Source organism: Lytechinus pictus, chromosome 18 (assembly GCF_037042905.1).
Source record: "Lytechinus pictus isolate F3 Inbred chromosome 18, Lp3.0, whole genome shotgun sequence".
Classification (NCBI taxonomy): domain Eukaryota; kingdom Metazoa; phylum Echinodermata; class Echinoidea; order Temnopleuroida; family Toxopneustidae; genus Lytechinus; species Lytechinus pictus.
Window position 1 is genome coordinate 24,548,276 of NC_087262.1, and position 18,031 is coordinate 24,566,306.

Genomic DNA, 18,031 nt, shown 5'->3' on the forward strand with positions numbered 1-18,031 from the left:
TAGACGGCTGCCATTTCAAGACACGTGCACTGAGTTTTGGGTAGGCAAGCCTCTATGCGACTACACAGTAAACATCTAGGGCACAACGCACCCTAACACTGCTAGAAATGATCAGACCGTCCTGAATTTCTCTGGCGACCTCCGCTCCTGAACAATGAACGATCCAACTCGAACGACAGGTGAAATTGTACGAAGTCGACAGATCGCCACGTGAATGATTAATGCTACCAAAGTACCCCTAATTAAGTCTAAAATTTAACCATCTTGAATGAGGAGGTGTTTATTACTCTTTTACTCCGGAGCTAAACCCCAGGTGTAGTATTGTGAGCGAACAGGCAACAGCAACCGATGCACAGATTGAGCACGTCACAAAATTGTCGATTTCCTTCCGCTGATTGCGAGGAAAGTCAATAAATATGACTTAATGTGAGTAAACTGGAGCTAACACCAACCATTTCACCGCCCCACCGCCGAAATCCACCCGAGACTTAAAGCGCCAGGCGAAAAGGGGACCAAAAGCAAGCAGCAAAGTTCTTCCATTTAGAGCGAATCCTGCCAAAACTTTTTCAAAAGGAGCGCGGAAAAAGTTTCGACGCATGCGCATGGCCAGATATAATAGGCTGTGTGTTTGAGTGCATTCTCTGTATAGTGGATCCAAACAGCTCGTGCAGTATACTTCTGTCAATAATTCCCGGACAGACGCACGTCATGGCAAAAGTCGGCAATGATCTTACATGGATAAAAACCAACACACATATTTTTTTCCATCATTTTTTCTCTCCTTTTTTTCTTTTCATCTTTCTCTGATTCTTATCTGATATTTCTATCATGCATTCCCTCCGATTGTTGACGATTACTATTTTTAGTTGCTGGGGCACGGGAAATTGGGGTTATGTCTAAAAGCGGCTGACAGTCCTTACAAGAATAATTGATTTCCCTATAGAAAGGAGGTGTAGTGGTGTACTCGCCGCGTACGCACCTTATTGCTTAATCTCTTTTGTAAGCCTTTGTAGACCAAGACGACTTTGATTGCTCGTTGACATAGCGTGTACGCCGATATGAAAACATTAGAAGGGGCCAACTGCGTCCTTTAGCAGAGACAAAAGATGAATAATGAAGATGATTGATTCGAAGCTACAACAGCGACTCCAGGAGAATATAGTCTGGGGGCGCTATAGCTTCTTATCCAGATCAAAGCTTTCTGAATACTTCACCCTTGAATGTAGATCTTTGAAAGAAATATGAAAAGCTGAGAGGTTAGTGGAAATAGGGCAACGAAGGGCGGTGTCTTCGTGTATTTAGGCACCTAATTGAGCATAACAGTTAGCCTTAGCATGGATGTATGGCTTTAGCCATCAACAAAAGGGAGTGATTATTAGTAAGATCAGACACCCCTCTCGCAAAGGCTTTAAGCTCCCCTCATAATATCAGACAACCTCCCGTCTTGAAGATCTCATGAAACTTCTAAATCCCTGCCTCACACATCATACCGTCATGTCACTTCAGTGATCCTCGCTAATCTCCACTCCATTAAAGTCACTTGCTGTAATATCCCAACTTTTCTAAATCCACCCCCTCTGCCAAATCTTCTTTCATACCGTCACTCAATCAGAAGAAAAAGGGGTCCCTTCCAGACATCTTCAGAGCAGGTTGATCAGCTTTCATCTATGTGTCATTGTCAACGTCTAGGCATTGTCTCTCGGCTAAAACGTGTGCTGGAGCAGCGCCTGTGGAAAAGATTTTTTTTTTCTTAACTCCAGAGAGGGGTAAAAAAAAAAAAAGGGGGGAGGGGTGGGGGAACTTTTCCTCTAATACATCACCTCGACCATTCCCCGCGTGCGCCAACTTACATTCAACCATCTCCTCGTCCTACCAAATCACCCCCTCTCTATTTCTCTCTTTCGCTCTCTTACCCCCTCAAAAGCATGACAACTCGTTCTCCGATCTTCATTCAGGCCCTTCTTCGGTCTGCCACGCACCGTTATAGCCATACCAGGGACCTCTCCGCCACCCTCTCGCACCCCCTCCTACTCCGCGTACGAATAAAAGAGCCCATCACAATCAGACCGTCGCATCATTTGCATCCTCTTCCTGATAACAAGTCATCTCAATTCTCTCTCTTTCTCATCATCACGTCGTTAAGGCCAGATTCTCCTCTATTGCCATCTATTTAAACCGTCTTCTACCCAACAACCTGCCACTGCTTTAGTTTCTCGCGTGGAAAATTCGCCATCTGGTGCAGATTGGGGACAAATTTGACTTTTAAACAAGTGATAGATTTAAACAGATTTCAATCCACCTGTTATATCTCTTTTGTGAAAACCTTCTGCTCTTGGACTACAGGTGCTATTAATTAAATACCACTCTACATGCTCACACAGGTAAGCTTTTCGACTCTCTTAGCCTCGAAATCTTCGAATATCTTGATTCTCCAGTATAGCTCTTCATACAATTTAGCTATTTATGAGTTTGTTTTATTCTATGAGGTTTTATTCATTTATGAGAAGTATCTTTGACTTTATTTGAATATGGGATCGTTCAATCACATCCAACTATTGTGCTAATCTCAGGCTTTTTTGCGTAGATTTGATTCCATGTTCAATGTCCATCCGAATATCAGTATTCATTAGTTTGTTGTTTCAATGTCGACCATGTATTTTATTGACCATCATCAAGATGTGATTTTTATTCCGTTGGTCAAGCTCACTTTACTCTAATCCTCGTGAAAGGGTCTTCTGATTGTAATCACAATTCGTGAGTAAATCACTTGGGAAAGCGATTAGCAAAGTAGGACAGTGTACTTGTGGTGAAAATGAATATTTCAAAAGCCAAATATCAAAACGGAATTCATCCTCAATCGGAAGTGGTCAGTGCGATGGCGGAGTGTCGAAATGACCGCGACATTCTGTAGACCAGCGCTGACCGGTGGTGACCACCAGTTAAACACTTGGCCAGTGCCGGTCATCTGGTCAGGGGATTTGCTATCCATGAGATCAGATTAAAAAATAATGAAGAAAAACGGGCAATACTCTATTTTCTATTATTTTCCCAAAATATAAGCCGATTGACTGTATACTCATTTGATTATTACTTTTGATTACTATTTATTATTCAATTATTCTTCTCATTTGGATGAAGAGGGCAATATAAACATAGGCCCATTGCACATATAAATTACAGGTTGTTATAAAACATCCCATCTCGACTTGGAATATGTGTTCCTTTGAGTGTAATCACTTGTATGTGTTTACTGTCGCCAAATTAATATTCAGACATTAGCAGTTGAAATCAAATATCATTATACATTGTAAAATACTTGTCATATACTTTCAACACGAATTTGACAATACGTCATTTTATAAAATGCTGAGTCAGGTTTATAAAATTGAAATTTTCTTTGTCATGATTGTGACACATTCACTTTGTGCAATTAGCACGTTGTTTTATACTTCATTAACCATGTACTTTTAATCAGACTAAAATGTACCGTTTCAATCTTAGGGGATTGATTGCCCAACCTTTTAGGCTAATTTATAAGGAGTCTCATTTCATGGATATATTTTCTGAAATCTCCTTTACTATTCAATGTACCTGCCATAGTCATAGATTTACGAACAATGTATTCATTTTCATCATTCATTTTTCTATATTGCTTTTCAATCTACTTTTCTTTAGTTCACTGTTTTTACATGAAACAATCGCTTCTTTTACCATAGCTTATCAATAGACGTCAACTCGACACGTCTTTCGATTGCCTCGTTCCGTTAACTCTCTAACTTACAGCCATAGAACCAACATTCACGGGCACTGCCTGTACTTTCTCACTTTGACATGTGTCAATTTTGTGACGCAAGATCAATTTCTCAATTATTTTATAGATTCGTCTTTTTTCAAAGTACTCTCGAGGAATATTGTTGATTAATGATTTGTAAAGTTCTCTTCAGAGTAAGAATGGGTGCATACACGCGCTCTAATAATCCCAAGCAGAGAGGGAAAGTGTGCGTTCTTTAATAAAAAGAAAAAAAACCTCACATTCTGTCGTCTTTTGGGGGCTTTTATTTTCATGCTAGTTGCAACATCAAGCTTTGCTACCATATGTCATTTCTCGTTGGCTAGAATATGAGCGGACAAGTCCATGGCACGAGTTTGTAAAGTACAAAGAGGGAAAAAACAAACGAGCGTCTATCTTGGGTGAATACTCGCTCCTTCTTCATTGGAATTTTAGATGCGACCGATCCGCCCTGTCACCCGCATACCCCAGTACGGCACCATCAACCAACCCGGCCGTTGCCCGTGCCAATCCCTCTACCATATGGGAGATTCCCACGCCTTGAACTGTCAAAAAGGCGTGTAAAATCAATGCGATTTTCACGGTCTGGTCTATAGCTCCCATTTATCCGCTCTTTTCTCACTTCATCAACCCTCTAGAGAAAATCACTTATGAATCTATTAGGATTGTTAACAATTCACCCCACTGCGTTAGGCCGTGTGCATGTTCAGATTTTAAAGTCGTGTTTCGTTCTTATAAGTAGAATCAGAATGGAAAAATAAACAGAAAAGACTGAACAAACAAGAAATAATCATTATCAACATGAAATGTGTTGCTATAAATATTATATATGTAAAATTTTCTTTGACATTGTGTTCCTATGGGTCCTATATCTTAAATACGAAACACTCCGAAACTCACGCACTTTTGTACTAAGAAAGTCAACAATGGCCGAGATTTGCCATATTTGTCGTTGTGATTGACAACCAACATTTGCTTCATTGTTGAAAAAAATATTTATGATTTTATTTTAATAAGTTAGTTACCTTTTGTCGATTTAATTATTTTCTTCTTTTTTTTCTTTTGGACGTCCGAAATAAAGTATTCAATCACAAGGAGCAATGTGTATTTGTCTATAATATCATCCAGCAATTCGTCGACCATAAAAGCAAAAAACCTGCTCTTTGATGAATATTGCATGCGGGATGGGTCTTGATTGGTTGATTGGATTGATGCCTATAGCCAATCACGAAACAGACAGTATTGCGCAGGCGCAAGCACTGAGAAGCTAAGGAAATCACTTGGTTGGTTGATAATTTGAGGCACGCGCGCAGCGAACACGACGAGAGATGGACTATCGTGAGGGGACCAAAGGAGAGGAAAATATAAACTAAGACATGTAAGAGAAAGAGTTAGTGGGAATGGGGTAGAAGGGGTAGGAGTAGGAGAAGAAGAGGAAGAAGAAGAAGAAGAAGAAGTATAAGACGAAGAAGAAGAAGAAGAAGAAGAAGAAGAAATGTGACGATTGTGATGATGAAAAGAAGAAATGAAACATAGAAAGCAGCTTAGAATTGGAGAAGTACAGTGATATCATTGGAGAATGAAATTAATTTCAACTAAATGATAGAATAAAGGAAAGAAAAACGTTGGGAATCCAAGTTAAATACAAACTATGACAAGAGGAATATTCTTAAAGGATAGGCGACAAAAACAAGAACGAGAATCAAGAAGAGATTCGCTTTGAAATAAAACATCCTTCCAGTAGCCACGATCGCACTTGTTTAATAAATTTATTCAAAGCAATGAATGCTTTATTGTGACAGTGATGGTTTGCCATGTTGTCTTAAACAAATCTTCTAATTGCCATGAATCTAAATGATGATATCATGACAAGGTTGTCGTCTGTATTGAGTCCTAACCACACGGCTTGTGCAGCGGAAAGGCAGGATCAGCAGAAAATTGACATGACTTCACATTATTTGCCTTCTCATCGATCAAAACCCCACCAAATCGACCAGAGTGAAGAGGTCCCAAAACAATCAAATTAAATTGATTTCAAATGCCGCTCAAGCACGCCTCTCATACCAGAGAAATGATAGAACACTTAGAACAAAATAAACAATTCTGACTAAACGCGTGTTCTGTTTGGACAGCGTCCGTTTGAAGCACTCAGCGACGGTGTGAAAAGAGAAATGCTCTTCATTAAAAGCTAATTAAATTGTCGTTGTCTCTCATTTGTTGTATTTATATATTCAATTTACGTCGGTATTGATTTGTGGATATTATTGTTTGAAATCATTGATGTGCTTGATCGCTGTCGTGCTCTGTCCACTTAATATGATTGAATGAGTGGTAACAGTTTCCATTGAAATAAATGCTGAGAATCTGATGGTAATTAAAATGTGTTTGTCGAAATGAGAGGCATCCAATGGCGTTCCTCCTGCCCCATTCCACCCGGACAATTGCAAAATGACCAACAAAAAGGATAGGGAGAGGGGCACACTTGCCTCGATACGGTCACTAGATGTGGTACCTTTAAAACTAGGAAAATGAGACTGACACAATACAAAAAAATGTAGGCTGGTGCTGTTTATTACCACTTATTATACCCGCTTTTCACGTTTTTTTATTATTTCTTTATGGTATCTTTTGAAATAAAATTGAATTAAGAAATAACTAAACAATTATGAATTAATGAATGGATGAGTGAAATGAATGAATGAATTAATAAATGTATGAATGAATTGATGAATGAATGAATTTAATAATTGATTAATTCAATAATTGATTAATTAATTCAAGAAATAACAGTCGGACGAATGAATGATAGACAGAGATTCGTATAAAATGAATAATAAATACAAAAAGAGAGAGGCAGTGAATGAAATAAAGAACATTTCGACCCTATAGGGTTGACTCATCGACATAATGCAATAAGAAAAAACATTCATAGATTCTGAGAAAAGGAAGAGGAACTGCGAAAGTTTTCTCTTAAGATTTAAAAAAGGATATAAATGAATGGGTGAGATTTAAGGAATGAGTATGATAAAAGAAGAAAAAGATTAGATTAAACAAGGAGAAGAGAAAGTGTGGTAAGAGAAGAAAAGAAAATAATACGTGTCCAGAGAGAGAGATTGTACATATTGTGGTATATCATAGGATATATATATATTCAGACTTTGTCATCCCCTTTACTCATACATCTCTTTATCGATATTTTGTTCGATATTATATTACATCATTATATCAACAAAATTAATGTAAGCTAATCACGGTCGTTTGTCGCGTCTTTGGAATGAACATTTATACATTCTCATTCATTGATTAAGAAACAAACACACAAAGATAAAGAGATAGTAACACATTAGGGACATTTTTTCTTCATTGTCTTTCCTTTTAAATAATGATTTATTCTTTCATTACTGGACCATCTTCTTCAATATTCAAATAGAGCTTTTTTATTGTGTATATTGTTCAAACTATCATTCTGTCCCCTTTCTGCTTTCTCCTTCTTCGATTTATCATTACAAAACATAATCACTGCCGTACGTACACTCTGAACAAATATTGGGTAAAACTGCTCCATGAGGGTAATTATGGACCCCATGTCGTGTCGAAAAAAATGAATATGGGCTTTCCATCCGTTTTGTATTTTTGTTTTCTTTTTATACGGAAAATAAATACTATTAATTTCCATTTCGTTTATTTCCATTTTCAACAATTACAGTTTATTTTGTATATTTTAACATATAAATAACAAAACATATTTCAAGTATTCCTGTACAAAAATTATATTCAAGATTATTACATATCAGGTTGGAAATGGAGGAGGCTGCTAAAAAGCGGAGCTTGTAGAGTGCAGCCTCCTATACTATATTATATGTGTCCAACTAACATTGCACATTTCTTTTGGGCATTTTTATTTATCCAGTATGATGAAAATTCTGCCCTTTCTAAAGTAATTGCTGCTTAATTTTTAATCTTACTGGGCAATATGCTTCCCGCATTGGGTAAAATTCTGCCCGAAATTGGTTGGACACATAATTACCCTCGTGCTGGTTAAAATGTTACCCAATGGTTTTTACAGTGTAGTAATTGATGGAATTTGACAATTAAAAACAGTGCAAAAATATGTTCTGTATATCTATCTTATTGTTTTTTTCTTCTTTTTTCCATATTTCCAGGAGAAGGGCATATCCATTATGCCAGCTTTATATCCAACCCCGATGACCCGAACCTTACTGAGGAGGGATCCCCCGTCCTGCGCACGCGCATTCACAAGTCATCCAACATATCCAGAACCGTCTTCGCTGTCCCTCTGCTCCAACTCTCGTTTCAACATAACTCCTGAACCAGCGAACAGCGCCGCAGTACCCATGGCAACAAAAGTCGCCGCAGCACCGAAGAGCGATAAACCTGCGAAAAGTCATAAACGTCGCCAGCTGAATAACTGCACGAGCTCGAAAAGAGTGAAACTTGCGCCTGATGTTCCATCCATGAATTCGTCAACGACTACAGCGATGCCAAAGAGAAAACGTTACCAAAGAAATCGATGTCGCACTCGAAGCCCAGCCTGCATTCAGAAAATTCGTCGTCATCGAAGAATCAAGGCTAACGACCGCGAGAGGAACCGCATGCACAATCTCAACTACGCTCTCGATGGTCTAAGAGAAGTTTTACCCAAGTTTCCAGACGATACAAAACTGACAAAGATTGAAACCCTTCGGTTCGCCCATAATTACATCTGGGCTCTATCTCAGATGTTGAACATGGTGGACAGCAGCGAAAACGGTTCAGGAGCGGAGAACCCGTTCTCGGCTCTTCAAGCGATGACGGGGGCTATGACGGGAGCGATGTCGGGAGGAGCGTCGGCAGCAAGTATGTGCCAGCGTGTGGCTCATGAGGCGATGAGGAACGAGCAAAAACAACTTTTGAGCTGCAGGTATGAACTTTCTACCCCTATGGTTAAGGAAGAAACAACATCTTGGGATTATCTATACCCAGAGAGTCCCGAAACATCAGACTCATCTCCTGAACCACCAATGTTTTCAAAGCATTCTCTTCTGCAGACGTCACCCTTCAAACGCTCACCTAGTCAGCCGACATACATGCAAAATCGCGATATCGTTGATCGATTAACGCCATGTGCGTGGCTCACAAATTAACAACTAACCAAACTAAACTTTTACAACTCACAGAGTAAACTTTCAAAAGAGTTCAAATTATCTTCTGCAGAAATTTATGGACTATTTTCACCTCTGAAACACTGCCTCATGAACTATGAAAACGAACGGTTTCCAGAATCAGTTCTTCGTTTAACAAATTCAATTGTGTTTCATATAAAGTTAATTAATTCTCAATTTGTATCATGGGATTGATCATAGATAACAGTACTTTTAAAGATCTCAGCTATCATAGATTACGTGTCAACCCTCAACCCCTTTTATTTTCTTAAAACAACTGCTATAACTCCAACAAAATGTGCAATTTCTTCGCTCCATAATCAGTACATAACTAAAGGTCAACTCAAACCGTCCAATTTTTTCATATACTAGCTTCCAGGAGGGGCAGGTGATCCGACTTTTTAAAATTCTTATTGTACTCATAAATTTTACCCCCAAAATAAGTCTTACGTCGAATATTTCATACAGCTTGTGCTTTATGATTGATATTTCATTTTTACAATAATTAATCATTATTAAAATGAAGAACATTTTCGATTCACCAGAACAGAAATACGAGAAGAGTAGAAAATTATTTCGAAATGAGAATGTTGATGTACACGAGCAATATTTGTTGGTATGGCATTTGCATGTCTTTTCATAGAGTATCGAATGTATATACTGTGTATTTATATTGTGCTCACACGTGTCAAATGTAATTGATTTGTACATAATGCTGGGTGCTGGATAAATTTTATAAATGATTTTGTAAATATATAGATACGTTTTCAGGTGTGAGTATTTTATATGAGAACAACCTCATCGAGGGCAAATGTTGCAATAATATCGCAAAATGAAACAAGTAAATGTTTATTTCTTATTTTCATGACAGTAGAGATACATGTATGCGTACACACTGTATATAATAACGAATACTGAATTTGACCATTTATAAACAAAAAATCGTAAAATAAGTATCTCCGCTGCACTCACAAATACATTGTAAACATGTTTAGGTGTTAGCCTAGTTATACAAATGTAGAAATTGAAACATATCATGATCCACTTTACGATTGCTATCATGTTTTCGTGTAAAATGATATACCAATAATTATCAGATTTACACAAACTATTTTTCTGTTTTAAAATAGTCTTCAATCATTTATTCGTTTCTCATGATTTTTATCCAACTGTGTTATATAATCACATTTTAATCAAAGTAATTCATTATTCACGGTCATTACACATTAATGTTATCACGTTGCGACGAAGGAATAGCCAGTCCTCTCCTAATTGACAAAAATGTTCATTTTAAAAGAGGAAGAAAAAGAAAGAATAGTGGAGAAAGGAGAAAGAAAATATGGGCAAAGAGATGGTTAGATCATGGACCTATAATGGTTAGATCATGTTCAACCCAAATAATGTATTTTTTGGTTATCTTTCTCAGTATCGCTGTCCTTACGCTCTTCAAAAAATTTGGGTCAGATTGGACATGTTGAACGAGTCTCTTCGTACCACATCCCATTCTGAGTAAAACATGACCCGTATATGTAAATATATAAATGTGACAATTTTGGGGTGAGATCTAACCCATTGTGTCACATCGGATCATTCTTTTACCCTGACCAGAGTGGGGCAACAATTAACCCGGATTCAAGGTCAATCTAACCTGGAATTTTCAAGAGTGATAACTATTAATATAAAAAAATAACAACTTATCACCTTCCTTTTCTTATCAGTTATTTTGTAACACTTACTGTGCCTTTATGTATAGTGATAACTCTTCCAATCGAACATCCCTGATTTGAATACAGTGTTCCTAATGACTGATTAATGTTTTAATCATTCTTATGAAAGTGATTACAACATACGCTTCACGACAGTGAAAATTATAACTATTGTTGTAAGAAATAATAAACAAAAAGGGAATCGGTGCAAACAATATTGAGCTTTACATTCTATTTGAATCGGTTTTTTGTGTCAATGTGTATCTGTGACTCCCTGTGAGTGGAGTAAAGACTGATGTGATGGATGGATGGAAGGATAGAAGGGTGAAAAGAATGAACGAAATAAATATATTTTAATGATTAAAAAGAGGAAAGATAAATAGATAGATATATAGATAGATGGATGAATGGATGGATAAAGAGAGAGAGTGAAATTGAGATGGATTGATATATCGAATGAAAGAAAATTATAGAAATAAGGATAGAAAGAGAGTGCGAAAGATAAAAACAGATGGACAGAATGATGAATAGATGGAATGAACGACAGATTGACATATAATAAATAAAAGAGAAGAGATACAGTGGTAGAAAAAAAAGAGAGCGAAGTTAAGATGGACAGATGGATGCATAGCATAGTGGATAGATCGAATGAAATTGAAATAGATAAAATGAGAGCGGGGGTAGATGGACAAATAGAGATGGTGGGAACGAAAGAGAAAAACGGATGGATGAAAAATTAGATGGAACGAAAGATAGATAATGAATTATATTAGAGAAGATGAGATAAAGCTAGAAGATGAATAGGTTACACGATAACGTATTTCCAATTGACGAAAATAATACTTATCCTCAAAGTACTATCAACACAATTTCTTACATAAAATTACATTATAAACGTCAGTCATTGAACGATAGCAGGGAAAATCTATCATTCACACTTTTATTGAAATAATACTTATTTTGAATGGGGAAGAGTGCGGGTTCATTTACCCTTTTGTCACAACCCTTCTAATTTAGAAAATAATATTGTTGACCCATATCCACTTAGAATACATTCAATCAGTTTACTGTGATAGCTTCATTAGACTATAGTCACACCAACGAAACGGAATCAAATCCGATCGATTCTGTGCCATTCGATACAACACGATAGCTTTGATCGGTCTGGAGCGGCTTCAATGGTGTGGCCGTAACATAAGTCAGACTAGGAACACGGTGAAATAACTTCGACTTTTTTTCAAAGTCAAAACGCGGCAAGGTCTTTTGTCGTCACGCCCAAGTCCTCCATTTTGCTCTCTGATAAATACCATAAATAAATATATACATGCCGAGAGAATAGCCCATTGTATTCGATTGTTGGGAATTTGTATGCTTTTGTAATAGTGCCGATGACCCCGTAAGATAAGCAGTAGTCTTCCCTCATACTTGAGCAGTTGGAATATTCATCATCATTATTTCCTGCGGTACAATACGACACAGACTTCGCACATAAATAGTAATTGAGCAGGGGAAAATGAACATGAATTTGACGTAATGGTTCTATTCTTGGTTAACCTAGATTTTGTTGCAGGAATTCAGAGTTTGATTGAATGATGGGTGTAAATTGTTAGTCTCCAGTCAACGTGTCATATTAATCCCGTGCAGGCAAATGCCTAGTCTGCTGGGCAAACCCTTCACTCGAGTATTAAAGGGTCTGAATTGCAGCCTACTCATGCCTTGTGTAGCAAGAAAGTAAAGAAAAAAAGAAAAAAAAAAGAAAAATAACAAGAAAAGAAAAGAAAACAGAAGAAAAGAAAAGAAAAAATAACAAGAATAACAAGCTGTTGAAAATGAATAAAAGCTGTGGCAAAAATAGTCAATCCTGACTGGTTGCCAACCAAGGAAAGAAGAAAAAGCAAGTTTTGTATGTGATAGTCTTTGCGTGGAGGCACACTTGTTGATCAAAGTTCCAATCAGGGTCTGTGCCTGCAGACTAGCAAATGCCTACGAAAGAAAATCACTCCAGAGCTATATCTGCCATTCACAAGATAAAAAATGATTAATATTATCACGATAAAAATCGACAATTCACCTAGTATGAGCTTCAGAGAGCATGTCATTTTCAGTGTTCCATAAACAATATATGACGTTCTGGACACAAAGCCATCTTCCATCAACTGACAATAATTATGTTTGCTCGCTTCATTTTCTCGCACATCAATATGCATGGCTCATCGTTAGGAAGCGTTTGAATGATATAAAAGAATTACCTGTTAACTTTTCATTGCATTTCTTTTATTTCAATTTCCAACGTTTGCAATTAGTTTGGTACATTTGATGTACATATATAAGCAATGAAATATATATACTAGCAGATATTCTAAGTACAAAAAATATAGTCAAGAATATCATACAAGCAGGTTGGCAATCGAGGAGGCTGCTAAAATCGGGGCTTGTAGAGTGCAGCCTCTTTTGCTTGCCATAGGATGCTATTTCTTGCTATTTGAATAAGAACCTACCAAGAATATTGATATTATCGAATACATTTTATTGAAATTCAATTTTCTCTTCCTAATTACATCTGCAAAAATATATTTCCATTATTCATCTTTTTCTTGCTTCATCGTTGTTAATTTAATCATTTTCATCCTAGAATATTTCAAAATACGAATATACGGTAAATGTACAAAACAAAGTCTGGTCCTTAGATGTCTGGAAAAGTGCACAATTTTTGTGTTTATTTATCTGTTATCATGGTTATCGCAATTATTACATGAAATACGTGATTAATCACATAATCATTCATTAATGATATGTTCTAATATACTTTCACCATCGAGAAAATGAAGCAAGTTAGAAGAAGTGACGAGGCCCATTGTCCACAAGCTAAAAAACATAAATGAATTGCAAACGAGCACAATGGCATAATGAGCCCCCCCCAAAAAAAAAAAATGGGGGGCATGATATGGCGTATCGGGTCAAAATTATAAAAACTTGCGAGCGAGCGAGCAAAATTTTTGACATTTCTAGTACAAAAATCAAATTTTGTGATAGATTTTGACATAATATTCAGAAAATAATATCATAATTCACCCTTCTCTCTTTCCTTTTTTTTTCTCTTACTCATGAAAACTTTGGGTAGGGGCACCCCCCCCCCCCCCCATCTGTACACCAATGAATGAGCGGGCAAAATTTGTCTACTTTCTTTCAAATGTACACTGTCATGAATTTAAATTTTCCCGGTGCAGATAAAAAAAAATGAAGTAAAAATTGTTATACTCAAAGAAGGCAAAAAGGCACGACTTGACATGTGACTTGCGGAAGTTCTTTTTCTGATGGCCCATTTACATCCAAGGTTCATGATAATTTTTAAGAAATTAAGTTGGTTTCAACACCATGAACACGGAAGCGGTAATGGTAGCATGCTCTAGTTTCCTCTTTTCAAATCTTACCACAGATTAACATCAATTAATCCCATCTAAACACGTGATTTCTATCAGATATCACTTTATCTCAATCAAGTTTTGGATCATTATGTGAGATCTAAGTACATACGATCAACAATTGATAACATTCATATCAACGCAGTATTCGACCTTGTGATGTTTTCATCAGAATGATTTTGAAAAGCATATCGAGTCATTGTATTAATTGCTTGTATGTTGTTTATGCATTTTTACTTGGGTCAATGTATCTTTGAAACTTGAGGTAACTTTAATAAACATGATTTATCAGAAGTTGTCACTTGATAAAAAAAAAGAAATGGAAAAGTGAGTTTTGAGTAATATTAGACATCTTCCTTTATATATGACCAGGGAAGCATGTAAAGGCCTGGTCAAACCGCCAGAACTTTGACTGAGCGTTCCTGGAGCGGTGAAAAAAATCATCACCGCTCGTTACAGTTCAGGCGTTCACCACCGTTTAACAGAAGTTGGTCCCGTTGAGGCAACGCCGTATACGCTCGGCCACCGCTGATGGTCCCTCCTACCGCTCCGAAAGTTTTGAGTTGCACAAATTATTGCGAGCGGTAGGGAGCGGGCAATTTTCCGCTCCGGCAATGTTCACCACCGCTCCAACAACGCCCGGTCAAAGTTTGGCACCGCTAGACGTAAGTTCGTTGACGCTTGGCTCCGCTAGGCCAACACAGAAATCTTGAACGCTGGACCACCGCTGCTTCCCCAGCTTTGCTGGGCAGTGATTAAACGTTGCACTAACTCTGGTGGAGCGGTTGTAAGCGTTTTACGAGCGGACACGGGATTGCTTGAACGGTGTCGGGCGTTGAAGCAGCGATTCATTGCGATGATGAACTTTGGTTTGGCGTTGGTATGGAGGTGTCGGAGCGGGACCAGCATTTGACTATACATACGGGGGAAAAGGGTCCTGGAGCCCATTTGTAATCTATCAGAACTTCTATCAATGAGGTCCCTTCAACTCCGTAGTCAAAAGCGGTATGCCGCTAAAAACAACTTTAAACCCCGCCGAGCCAACGCCCACATGCGCACAACGCCGCTCTATCAACGCTCGCGTCACTGCTAAACCAATGCTCGCTACCGTTAAATCAACGCTAAAGCAACGCCGGCTTCAGCGGTGCAACGCTAAAGCAACGCCCGTGTTTTCGATTTTTTTTCCCCATTTTGTGCGTGGTGACGAGCGTTCAAGAAACGCTCCAACAAAGTTCGAGCGTTCAAGGAACGCTCCAACAAAGTTCGGGTGGTGTGACCAGGCCTTAAAAGCCTTAATGTATTAGTTTAAAACATTATCTCCATTATCATGATTATATGGTCAGGAATACAGAAGTAGATTCACTGGTCAAGATTTCAAAGGTATTTCTTGCTCGGTCACTGCACTCCCTCAAACTCAACCCCCTTGCAATACATAATGTATTGAAGTTAAAAAAATGCTTGTTTTACTGGGTATGTTTTTTTAGCTCGTTCGCTACATTATCTTGCATATTTGGGGTATGTTACTCTTACAACATCGTCCATGAAAAGAGATCTCTACCAATGCTTCCAACACATCTACTTGTTTTTTCCTTCGTATAATTTGTGTTTCCATTTCATTCAATTTCGTTCTACTTTTCCGAAAACGAAAAAAAAACAGGATTTTCTTATCGTTTATGAAGGACCTTCAATGATTTTGACCTATAACACTGCATGACATTGCTAATTACGCAAATCAAACGTAGTCCAACATTAAGAAAGTTATCTTTTTGGAATGGTGGCGTGACCGAAGCTGGGAAGGCACTGCGATGTCATGATTGATAGATGAGTTCAAAGTGAACAGAGAAAGGGAATTGGTCTTTACCACTATTAACCACAACTGATGAAATCACAGGTGAAAATGAAATTAATTGTAAAATAAAATATTGGAAATCACTGAAACTGGACTAATTTGGAGAGGATAAAGAAATCTAAAAACAAACTTTATTTTTTTCAATCGAGAGAGAAAGTGCTCTTCAGAGTCACGAACCTACTGGCCGTGGTCTATGAAGTGAACAGCCCCTGACTCTGGTTCTAGATCAATTAAAATGAGTTGTCTTTAAATGCAAATTTAAAAAAATCAATCATAAGTCCCGATACACGCATCTTATTGGTTGAGTATTAAGCTACGATTGATTTCTTTTAGTTACGTTTGATTGCAACATTTACTGTAACAGATCCCATAGGGAGTTTTTACGATCGTTTTGGGGACTGATTCTACAACAAAGAAAATCTAAATTGTCAAAAGCCCTTCATGACAAAGCAGTCTTTGTCGAAAATCAGTGAATCAAAACAGCGGTTTCGTCTTGGACTCTGGACAAACGACATATTTGTGATTTTTCGTAAGTTGAGAATCTTACCAAGATCAGCTGTCCTGGTACACCAATTTCCGACAAAGACCTCTCAGCTGTTCATTGTGATTTGACGGGCATTTTCAATAGATTTACTATGTTGTAGAATCTGTTCCCGTCGTGATTGCGAAGTGACTCGCTTATATCACCTCGATGCATCGAGGCTTCATGAATACTTTGTATCTGATTATTTTATAAAGCTGTTCGTACAAACATCTTTACGCACGATCAGTGATCTTTTCTTGCGCTAAGCAATGAGATCTCGCATTGTGGGAAAGAATAACCCTAATCAAATATTGGCAAATTATAAGATATACGTTTAGATCCTTTATAGTACTAGATTTATATCTACAAAAATCAATTTTCAACTTTAGCTGGTGACAATGAAAGTGATTGGAACCCACGAACAGGTCACCGGTCGTCCGTAAAGTTCAACTTACGAACAACTTTATTTAACGGTCCCAGGAGTAGATATGCTCCCATAATCATGATCATCATCATAAAGAAAGAGACCAAGAACGGAGTCAAGTTTTGACCTGTATATTTTTAAGAATCCCCGTCCATTTTTGGGAAAAACGATAACGAAATCACGATGGCTTGTAGCATTAGATAGAAGCGATAAGACTTGGATTAGTTGGATGATACTGAATGGATACTATTATTTTGAACAATAGATTCTGATATAAGCCACACAATACTACACTAACAAGTTGAGATAACAGATCTTAACGCCCATTGGATTATAATAATACCCTGCAAATATATACTTTTGATCTTTGTCACTCATTTACCGCCCATGCTCTACTAAGTCTTTTGTTGTTGCCTGAAACGAAAGGTAACAATTCATACTACCGATTGGAATTTGAATACGATGAATGTCGACCAACATTTCGCAGTGCTTGTCTTTTTACCTTTTCACTTCTTGGAATAAGCCTAAGCAAATACAACTAATGTGAAGTAAGAAGTGAATGCAGTTGAACATGAAAAAATTATAAATATGTACAATCAAATAAAAAATAATGCAAGGGAAAATATTTTTCTGAAATCCCAAAAGTATTCCTACTGGCTACAAATCACCAGGCATAACCCATCATATAACGTCATCATTAATAAATATCGAACACTCTGTTCAGTTGTCAATCACTGGAACATAACAAGGCACTATAGTTTATTTCCATTTAATCATGATTTTTACGTCCACAATTTACAAAACATACATTTTAGTAGGTCTATATTAACAAAAAATTACAAGTAACAAATATATTACCAATATCATTAGTTCTTTCTCCCTCAATTGTAAAACGAATTATATATATATATTAAAAGCAAAATTTCTGGAAGTAGTACAAAGACAAAAACATATATTTGTTACATAAATATCAGAAAGAGGAAATGTTATAAATGAGACATTTTAAGTTAGGTTGGTCCATTATAAAAGTCAATAATCTATAGTTCATTTTGTTACACGGACAAAGTTGCATGACAATGATGATTGAAATAAGATAATAATGCCAACAAAAATACTGCATTAAAAGGAAACTTGAATTATTGAAAATCCCATCCA

At 37.2% G+C, this 18,031-nt stretch overlaps 1 protein-coding gene across 1 annotated transcript; it reads left to right on the forward strand.

Moving 5' to 3' along the window:
• The first annotated feature begins 2,071 nt into the window (after positions 1 to 2,071).
• Positions 2,072 to 10,873, forward strand: LOC129281757 (neurogenin-2-like). The gene is made up of 2 exons (XM_054917670.2): positions 2,072 to 2,381; positions 7,954 to 10,873. The coding sequence occupies exons 1-2, from the start codon at positions 2,370 to 2,372 to the stop codon at positions 8,932 to 8,934; spliced, it is 993 nt and encodes a 330-aa protein (XP_054773645.2). The 5' UTR covers positions 2,072 to 2,369; the 3' UTR covers positions 8,935 to 10,873.
• The last annotated feature ends 7,158 nt before the right edge of the window (positions 10,874 to 18,031 follow it).